Raw genomic sequence first — 11,010 nt, 5'->3', positions numbered from 1 at the left:
CTTCCTGCTTTGAGGAATGCCAATGGGAAAAGCAAAACAGTGGGCTACTGCCACCTTGAGTTCTGGATGAGAAAATCCATAGTCTAAAAAATTAAACACCAAAAGATTTCAATTATAGGTCAATTTATTTGACCATTCGATAAAATGAAAATCATAACTAAAATGTATGTAATAAAAACAAATCGGACAGTTTTTTGTGCTATTCACTTCAATCACTCAATCTCACACAAACTCCACTATCGCTCTCTTTCTCTCCCTCCCTCACTCGCAGCGCGTTAAATCTTTGCTGCTGCTGCCAACAGCACTGCTCGCGGTACAATATGAGGTAATTCATAGACCTTTTTACATGATTCAAGTCCTTTAACACTAGAATACATTTTCCCCAAAGCAACGAATTTCTTGATGTAGATTTACGTTTGCGTAACTGTGCTGGAGTTTATTTAATAAACAATGAAAAACTGCTAGTCATTGAGCTAAATGGAGCTAACGGGGCTGGGAATTTGCTCATGTTAAATGACAACAAATGCAAAACAAAAGTATTTGAAATGTTTATTCATTATAGTGCGAGCTGAGTTTGTGGAATACAGTCTAATATAAGTAAGATATGCCTTAGCTTGAGCACTTGTATGCTAAAAACAGAGCTGTCATGCATGTTTGCGCATGCGCAGAGACAAAAAAAATCATATGCTTCCTGCTTTTGTATGCGTTAAAATAAAAATAAGTAACTGTTACATGTTAAAATAGCGTATTGAATTCCGCCTTTATTGTGTAGTAGCTAAGCTGTCAGTACTACAGCAGTTTGTGACCATTTGGTAACCATTTTTTTCTGGCGAAATTGGTACAATGTTAGAATTTATTGTTTCACATTAGAAAGGGAAATCCCTTATTATTATTATTATTATTATTAGTTTTTTTGGAGTGCTAACAAATATAGCAGGTGCTAGACACACTCAGAAATAAAGCTACAAGAGCTGTATGAGTCTTGGGTGGTACTTCAAAAAGAACACATTTGTACCTAAAGAGTCCACTTCTTGAATTTTAGGTACTAAAAATGCACATTTGAAATACAAATTTCAAATTCAAATTTCAAAAGGCCACCCAGTGACAGCTCTCCTATTTTTATTTTTTTCACAGTTTAATATAAACCATTTTTGTATGTGTTGTGTTTTGTAATTGATATTTTGAGTTACTATGTTACTATGTTTTGGTCACATTAGCAAAAATTAAATTTACGTTACGTTTACGCTGTTCTCAGTGTAACACTGCTAAATCTTTGAAGGAAATTATTTTGCCAGCACCTGAAACTTATCACAATGCTTTGAGATTTTGGATTTTTAAAGGGTATCAAAATTGACACTCTTTACTTTGTTATTGTACCCTGACATTTTTTAGAGGTGAGCAAATAATCTGTGCCAGTTAATCCACAAAAACATAGCTTGTCTTGGTTATTTTTTAATCATGATCAAGAATGGTTTTCAATCTCTGGTGACATCAGTTTGATGCCTGGCAGATTATTCTTAAAGGGATAGTTCACTCCAACATTCTGTCTTCATACTCTTTTCAAATCAGTCTGAGTTAAAAAAAAAAAAAAAAAGAAGATATATTGAAAAATGTAGGAAACCGACAACCATTATAGTCAGGGTGTTTGCGAGGTCTTAAAAAGTATTATAAGTTGATAACTCAATTATGGGAAATTTAAGGCCCTTAAAAGGTATTAAAAAGTCTTAATCACATTTTACAAAGTCTTAAATTTTGTTCAAGTGTTGTCCAAAGTGTTTGACTCCAAAAAACATTTTTTTTTCTTCCTAATAATAACAACTGTGTGCTCAATCTACGCGATTGGTTCCAGCCGGGGCATTTTTCATCCGGGTGAGAAGGTGATATGACGCTCTCCACATGTAGTGAAACCATAAAGTGAAACATGGGAAATTTTAAGCTTGCGTACTCCTGGTTGGAGAAAGATGAGTTTAAACAGTGGCTAAAGTCTGTTGCTGAAAATAACTGCATAATTTATTCTTTCATGCTTTGTTTCTTCTGAGCTTATTTGAGTTCAATGGAGTACAACCATGCAACATATTTATTTAACTACAACTGTTTATTAAGTTAAAGATTTGATACCCATTAGAACTTGAAGTGGCGATGAGGTTTAAAAATATTCCAAGAAGATCTTTTAAAAGTCTATTGAAATTACCGTTAGGATTCCTGCGTATACCCTGATAGTATTGTTTTTTCCTATTGTGGATATCAATAGTTTCCCATTTCCAACATTTTACAGCATATCATCATTTGTGTTGAATTGAATAATAAATCTCAAACGAGTTTGAAACAAGTAGTGCGTGAGTAAATGATGACAGAATTTACTGCGCCAATAAACAGTATATTTGACCTTAGTTTAATTTCTGTCATAAACGCATATTAACCCAGCTAGAATATTATTGCTTGTGACGGAGCACGAAATGTTCAAATCAGATTAAGTTGAATGTATATTGGAAAGCATATGACAGTCATATGTTTATCTAACCTGTGTTCTCTCAGAGAAGGTGATATCCTGTCCAAAGTCTCGGGGTCAGTCACTGGAGCATTTGACCCACTCCTGATAAACAGTACATTATCTACTGCACACTGTTTAGAATGGCAAGGGGTAGATTTGCTTTTGATATCACCGCCCTAATTGTAAAATTTAAATGTAACTTCACATTTAAAATGTAAAGTTAAAGGAATGTCTGACAAAAAGGTAGTGTAATAAAGATTTCTGTTTACTGAGGGCTTATTTGTGCATAATCACTTACTGTACCACCGCATCTGAACACATTTTTTTCAAGTATAATATAAGTACAATTATGCACTTTAAGGTAAAAAAATGACTTTACATGTCTATGTTCTTTTCCTTATCTGAGCATGCAAACAGAAGAGCACATGTTCTATTTTGAACTTTTAAAAAAACTTTAATAAATAAATTAATCAAATACAATTAGTAATAAAAACAACATTAAGTCAAGCATGTCTTATGGTGCAAAAGTAAATTTACATGGTTTTACTTTGGCAAGGAATGAATGCAGACTTCTGGAAAGGGGGAGACATATGACACAATATCCGTTTTATCTCGATTGTTGTTTTTTTATAATCGTCATGAAGGCCAAAAAAAAAAACAATTTTTTATTAACTGCATATTCATTGTTACTATTATGGTGGACTTGTAGTGAACTTGATTTCAATTTTGACTGACACTTTTCACTGAAATGTAGCTTATGTCCATGTCTCACCTGAGTCTTGCACAGTAAGCCTGACTGGAAAATTTCAACAAAGCATTACTTTATTTTGGAAGCAATAACATTATTGGTGGGGACATTTTAATAATCTGTGGAGATTGGTGGGGACACGTCCCCGCCGTTCAATTTTAATTCTACACCCTTGGGTTAAGGACTAATCTACAATTGACTTTTTAAATTTCATCATACTTTTTAATTTTAATTTCTGTCGATCACTATTTTTAACTCAGAAAAATCATTGTTTTGTCATTGTGTTTGTATTTGTCTTTTATGTAGTTTGTATGTTTGTATCCGCATGTGTTTGTCAGGCTACACTGAGCGCGTGTGGTACCAGGGGCCGTTATGAGTGGGAAGAGCCTCTTGCTGAAGGTCATTCTTCTGGGGGATGGCGGCGTGGGCAAAAGCTCCCTCATGAACCGATATGTGACGGACCGCTTCGACTCGCAGTCTTTCCATACCATCGGTGTCGAATTCCTTAACCGCGACCTCGAAATCGATGGTCGGCTGGTCACCCTACAGATCTGGGACACGGCAGGCCAGGAGCGATTCAAGAGCCTGCGCACACCTTTTTACCGTGGTGCAGATTGCTGTCTGCTCACGTTCGCAGTGGATGACCTGCAGAGCTTCCAGAATCTGGGCTGCTGGAAAAAGGAGTTCATGTATTATTCAGATGTACGAGACCCGGAGCGCTTCCCCTTTGTAGTGCTGGGAAACAAGGTAGACAAGGAAGAGCGTGAGGTCGGTGAGGATGAGGCCAGGGCCTGGTGTGAAGAAAATGGCTGCTGTCCGTACTTTGAAACCAGTGCAAAGGACGACACAAATGTGGGGGCTGCTTTCGAAGCCGCTGTTCGGGAGGTTCTGGCTAGCGAGGACCCCATTGACCACACCTTGCTGAGCAGTTCCATCGATCTCCATGGAAACCGTAAAGTGACCCGCTCGTCCTGCTGTTGAGGTGCCTCTAAGTTGCTCTTGGCCTTTGTAATTATGGACGTGCTGCAGTGCTGGAGAATTATGGTACAGGCATCAGACGTGTGTGTCTTATGGGCTACTAACAGAGTTACCTAAAAGTAAAGGTATTTTATACATATTTATCTCTTCAAGTCTGGCACGAATAACATATTCTATGAAATTTCCCAGTCTAAGGTCTGTTTGCTTGTGATGTGGTGCTTTTAGAAGTGTTTTATGACAGCCTCAAATAAAACAAGGATGGACAACTTCGATCCAGGAGGGCCACTGTCCTGTAGAGTTTACCTCCAATCTAATCAAGCACTGTAATCAAGCCTGTAGCTTTCTATATGACTTGAGGACACTGATTAGCTTGTTCAGGTGTGTTTGATTAGTGTCGGATCAAACCTCAGCAGGACAGTGGCCCTCCAGGACTGAAGTTGTCTATCCCTGACATAGAACAAAGATTTAGCCTTAACATTTTGCTGTTTTGTACCATCTTAGTATTGGGCTATTATAGTACTTGTTGGTCTGATATTTTAAGTTACATAACCCCAAATTTGCTTACTGACCACTGATATCAGTAATTCATATGGTACTTAAGTCAATAACGCATATTTTATTTATTTTGCTCAAGATATTATTTTGGCGAAGTTTGTCAGAAACGTGTTTCGGGCACATTTCACAACAAATTCAAAATAAGAAAACAAAAGAACATAAGCAAAATATTATCATAAAATAGTTAGAGGGATAGTTCACCCAAAAATTAAAGTTCAGTCACCCTTCCTAACCTATGAAGCACAAATTAAGAGATTTTTAATCTTTCACAAGCAAGGAGACGTTTAAAGCCCAGAAATGTACTGTAGCAAGAACATGTTCCAAACAATCCATGTGTCCTGTCGACCTGTACTGTTGTTGAATAAAGTAATTATTCTATTTTGCGCACAAAGGTATTGCTTGTAGCTTTATAAAATTACAGTTGACCCACTGATGACACATGGAATGTTTTACCAATGTTCTTGATACCGTATCTTTCTTATATTTTGTTCTGACGATGAATGAAGGTCTTAGTGGTTTGGAATGACACTAGTGGCCCATTCCCTGGTAAAGTACAGTACGGGTCACCTTTATCAGGCTTGCGTTTCCACTACCAAGGGTACCCTTTTGGTGGGCGTGGTGTACGACAGAAAGTTGACGTCATTCTCGCTTGAAAAAATGTCTACAGTAAAGCTCTACAGGTCATTCACATATCATTAAGAAGCACTTCCCACAAAACAGATGCTTTATACACATAAATACTTAAGTATAAATGTTCATTACTAACCTTTATATAAACATGATTGATTATAACTGCAGAGCAACGACGGTGTGAAATAGCCTCCTGTAACGTCTGCAATTATATTAAATAAATAAATGCAACATATATAAACACATACAGACCTTTACAGTCTCTGATATGTTACCAATTACAGAAAAAGTACACACAGCAGACATTTAGTCCTTATTTGATTTCAAAAACAACACTCAACATAGCCCACAGTCAGTGCACATGTAACTTCTGTTAGAGGGTAATTCTGTCATTCCGAGTTCATAATAGTCCAAAAGGCGAAGATAAACATGTCAGTTTGTTTATGATTCAGGTTGCTGAAACAATTTGCCCTTGTGTTTTGTAGGGCTTCTTCTTTTTTCGTGCTTCACTCTCGCGTTTCTCCTTTCTTTTCTGAAAGGATTAGTTTTCGGAGACACTTCAATACTCGCACACACGTTATTATAATCAGCTCAAGAAGTTCATTATATCCAATATAGATGTGATCGCAAGAAAGCGAAAACCGCTCGCACTTTTAGACAGCCTCGTAAAACGGTAACAGGACACGGCAGATTTTGTTCTTCTTGGCTTTGTGGCTGTACATCAAGAAAACGACAAGGTTTGTTTGAGCTTGGGTCATCAATGGCTCATTATTATTTGCATATAGTATTACGATGTGATGTCTCGACTGTGTATTTAAAACATGGCGGCTTATTTGTTTCTATTCTGGCTAGCTCCAGGAACACGTGACTTATCTCTGTAACCAATCAGCGCTCAGCTGCGCATGTAGCTCCACCTTTTGGTACCCTTTCTTGTGTTTGGTACTCTTTTGAAAGGGTGCCGAAAAAATGGTACGGTATAGTTCGGTTCTGTATGCCTTTTGACAGTGCTGTTCCGAAATAACTTCGAGACTCGGGAGTGCTAAATTGTTAAACTGCCTACTCCTTTTCAAATGACACCAGAGTTACCGGCCGCTACTGCATTTTATTCGGAAATGTATTCCCATGCCGCAAGGACGGGTCCTGAGGCTGACCTGCAGACCTTTACACTAGGGTGAAAAGTTATTGACAGTTTTAATTTTGGGTAAACCATCCTTTTAAATATTTTTTAATGAAAAGGACTTGCAAACATGCAAATTTCTTCATCTCATTCATTTCGTTACGGTACATGTTTTAAAAAAACACATAACCTCACATTAGTGTACACAGCTAGCAAATCTTTTATTGATGTTTCACTACCATTCTTTTTAGATAGAAAGGTACTTTCTTCTAATTGTAGTATCAAAGTAATTTTTTTTTAATATAAATTTCATAATGTAAGGAGTTTTTGTAACTGTAAGATACTACTACTGCTATTATGAGTTTGATTCATTTGTTAGGTTGTGTTTTGTCTTAATTGCATGTTTAACCTGGAGGCTGTGGTGTAGTGTTGAGCAGAGGAGTGGTTGTCTTTCTGTGTGTGTATATTTGTATTGGTGTGCTTAAAGGTTAGCACATGTGTCTGAATGAAGGCCTCTCTGAGAAATGGCATAGACACATGCACATTTAATTGTCTGAAAGCATGTAAAACATTGAAAACACTTGTATACATTTGATGCTTTTTAATTTTATTATTATTATATTTTACAGCAAACCTGAGAATAATGTTTGATTTAATTATTTCATGTAAATCTTTTCCTCAGTTTCAGTCCAGTGTTGATATGAAACCAAAGCACACAGTACCTATAGTATCTTGCACTGAATGACCTATGACCCTGCTTAAAGGGCACTTGTAAATCCTTGATAGAGTGCATTTATAGGTACTTTCACTTATGTATTTTATAAAATTAACTTATTTCCTAGTGCTTTTCCCTCAATATGAATGTTTTCTCTGCCTTTATTTTATGCTATAGGTCTTATTACAACCACATACCCAAATTTGTGGATTGGGCATCTGATATTATGAACTGACAGTTGCGTTAATGCATAACATGTAGCCGTATTTCTGTTTACAGACCTTTCCTTGCCTGCTTTTGTATGTTTGCTACACATGTAAAACACAGGAAATTGTCTGGACATGTTCACTTATTGTGTGTGTCCTCGCTGGAGCCTTCAGTTCGATGACGTACTGATTTAGGTCCAATATGTAATGAACATGGGTGTGATTGTTTGTTGCTAGAAACGAGAATTATTTCAAATATTTTTTAAATTACCCATTACATTGTGTGTTGATAACGTCTACACCTACCTCAGCCCTAAACGCAATCATCACAGTATTAATTTTTACACCCACCCAAACCCTAAACCCAACCATATCAGTTATTAATGTCTACATATACCCCAACCATAACAGTTATTAATGTCTAACCTTAGACCGAACCATAACAGTTATTAATGTCTACACCTACCCCAACCCTAAATCCAAACATATCAGTTATTAATGTCTAACCTTGGACCGAACCATAACAGTTATTAATGTCTACATATACCTAAACCCAATCAAAACAGTTATTAATGTCTGCACATACCCCAAACCTAAACCCAACCATAATAGTTATTTATGTCTACACATACCCCAACCCTAAACCTGACCATAACGGTTATTAATGTTTACACCTGCCCCAATCATAATGGTTATTAATGTCTACACATAGCCCAACTCTAAGCCCAACCATAACAGTTATTAATGTCTACACATACCCCAACTATTACAGTTATTAATGTCTACACATACCTAAACTCAAACATAACATTAATTAATGTATATACATACACTAAACCTAAACCCAAATATAACAGTTATATATGTCTACACATACCTCAACTATAACAGTTAATAATGTCTACAAATACACCAACCCTAAACCTGACCATAACGGTTATTAATGTTTACACCTGCCCCACCCATGATGGTTATTAATGTCTACACATACCCCAACTCTAAGCCCAATCATAACAGTAATTAATGTCTACCCCAACCCTAAACCTAACCATAACGATTATTAATGTTTACACCAACCCTAAACCTAACCATAACTATTATTAATGTCTACACCAACCCTAACCCTAAACCCAACCATAACGGTTATTAATTTCTACACATACTCTATCCCTAAACACAACCAACAGTTAATAATGTCTGCACATAGCCCAAACCTAAACCTTATTAATGTCTACACAAGTCACAGTAGCATGGGTGTTACCGTAGTAGGCTTTACAATGTCACGCTTATTGGACCTGATCCAGTACATCATCATGCTACAGACTGCAACGAGGACATCTTGCACTTATCTTCTACATACATGTACGGTTTTCAACGTTTATTGGTACACTGTGAAATTGGAAAAGATGCAACACTGTGTTTCTTTTACTCAAACTGCTGATCATCCAAAATCATTCATTCCTAATGTTGGAAAAATCTGTATTAGTTTACTGATGGTGTTTTCTAGCAAATCAAGGTACCAAACGTCTGGGTTTACAGTGAAGAAATGTTACATCTGATTTGTATAAAGGCCATGGAAAGATGTTACATCAGTAACTGTTTTAATTACATAACTGCACTTTTCAGTGTTAAAAAAAAGTTTTTTTAGTCTGTCAAAATGTCAACTTGATAAGCTTTAGGTTAATCTCACAAAGCAAATGCCCAGATTATTACACCTCAACATCAATGAAATCAATTATATTTTACATTTAATAATGAATATTAAAAACGTCCCTTGGAATTTTTTTTGGAATGTTTCCTTTCCATAGTTTAGTGAAATTTAATCTGCACATTTTTTTCATGGGTTTAACCTCATCTGTTTCCACTTGAGCGATTTTGCTATTTATTATGTTACAGTTCACAGAAGTGTTGTATTCCATTAATAATACCATATTTCCTTCTGTTCATTTGTCAGTGTGACCAGTCATGACCACAGTATTGAATTGTGGTTAATTAAGGGCATTACTGCAGTGAATGTACTTTGTCACTTTTTGACTTGTGAAAGATTGGTACCTCTGTATTTTCTGAGATGCGAACAGATTTCTTGAAACTGATTAAACGTCTATGGTGTTTTGAAAGCAAGGTTGTTGTTGTTGTTATGATCTCTAAATATGGCTGGCCCACAACTGTGTACTGTTTCACATCATCTCCAATGCAATAAGGAGGTCAAGACTGCTTTTTTTGTTTGCAAATTTAGTTCGCAAGAATCCAATGCAATCAATAAAGAAACTGCAACAGCAATCACATCATGTGTGGTCTATGCTTGCAGAGTTAAAGTGTTAGTTCACCCAAAAATGAAAATTATGCTATTATTACTGTCATGTCATAACAAACCTGTGAGTTTTTGTTTGTTTTTGAAACATTAATTAAGATATTTTATGTGTAATCAGAGAGCTCCCTCACTCCATAGACAGTAAGTCTTCAGACTACAGTCCAGAAAGTTACTGAAAATCATCCTCTAAATCACAGGTGTCAAACTCCATTCCAAAAGGGCTGCAGCTCTGCACAGTTTAGTTCCAACCCTAATTAAAAACACCTGATCAAACTAATTGAGTCCTTCAGGCTTGTTTGAAACCTACAGGTAAGTGTGTTGGAGCAGGGTTGGAACTAAACTGTGCAGGGCTTGAGCCCTCCAGGTATAGAGTTTGACACCCCTGCTCTAAATAGTCTATGTGTCTTTAGTGAGGAACTGAATATTTTCTAGGTATTAGAATACTTCTGTGCATACATGTCTTAATGTTGTCACCAAATCTTAAAAAAACCAAACCTCGATTCAGGCTCTTTCTCTAATTTTTGGCCTATTTCTAATCTTCCTTTATTTCAAAGATCCTTGAGAAAGTTGTTTTGGCCCAATAACAAACATATCTGACTTTAAGTTTGGTCCATGAGACATTTCACTTTTAAGAGTATCAAGCGACATATTTCTGGAAAATCTATGGCATTAGTCTTATTAGATTTAAGTTCCGCTTTTGACCTTATTGACCACAAGTTCCTGTTGACTGTCTAGAGACTGTGGGCCTTTGTGGCACAATTTTAGAGTGGTTCCGTTCTTATATGACAAATAGATGTTTTAATGTGCGCATTGGCGATTAATTCTCATCCAGTACTTCTCTGAACTGTGGAATTCCACAGGGATCAAGCCTTGTATTGTTTACCCTGTATATGCTCCTGTATATGCTCCCCCTGACTTCCATTTTCAATAAATATTAAGTTTCTTTTCATCTACATGCAGATGACACTCAGGCGTTTTTTTCCCAATAAAACAAAAAGTTTTAAATGACTTACAATTACTCCTGGCTTGCCTAGAGGAGCTTAAACTTTGTCTCTCAAGCAATTTGTTTTAAATATTTCAAAATTCTCTGTTAAATGTCAATGCGGGATCTTTGGCCTCACATATAACCCAGTGTGCAAGAAATCTCTGTGTTATGTTTGATGAAAACTTAAAATTTGACACAAATCAGTACTGTCATAAAATCCTGTTTTTACCACCTCCGACGAAAGTCAAGCCATTTTTATCCCAGAGAAATTTTC

General features: G+C 36.4%; 1 protein-coding gene across 2 annotated transcripts; it reads left to right on the top strand.

The window, feature by feature from the left end:
• The first annotated feature begins 263 nt into the window (after positions 1–263).
• rab9b (RAB9B, member RAS oncogene family) lies at positions 264–9,728 on the top strand. Of its 2 annotated transcripts, none has more exons than XM_001339226.9 (2): positions 264–325; positions 3,578–9,728. In XM_001339226.9, exon 2 carries the CDS (start codon positions 3,612–3,614, stop codon positions 4,218–4,220), a length of 609 nt encoding a protein of 202 aa, XP_001339262.1. In that variant the 5' UTR covers positions 264–325; positions 3,578–3,611; the 3' UTR covers positions 4,221–9,728. The 2 variants fall into 2 exon arrangements, with proteins under 2 accessions (XP_001339262.1, XP_009306079.1); XM_009307804.5 differs by having other exon boundaries at positions 3,546–9,728.
• Positions 9,729–11,010: the final 1,282 nt, after the last annotated feature.

The sequence above is a fragment of the Danio rerio genome, chromosome 14, assembly GCF_049306965.1.
Source record: "Danio rerio strain Tuebingen ecotype United States chromosome 14, GRCz12tu, whole genome shotgun sequence".
In the NCBI taxonomy this organism is placed as follows: Eukaryota; Metazoa; Chordata; class Actinopteri; order Cypriniformes; family Danionidae; genus Danio; species Danio rerio.
The sequence above is the reverse complement of the archived record's forward strand: the minus strand, read 5'-3'. Positions and strand labels throughout refer to the sequence as shown.

Excerpts from the sequence above, each read along its gene's own strand:
- rab9b (XM_001339226.9), top strand. The coding sequence starts at position 3,612 with ATGAGTGGGAAGAGCCTCTTGCTGAAGGTCATTCTTCTGGGGGATGGC.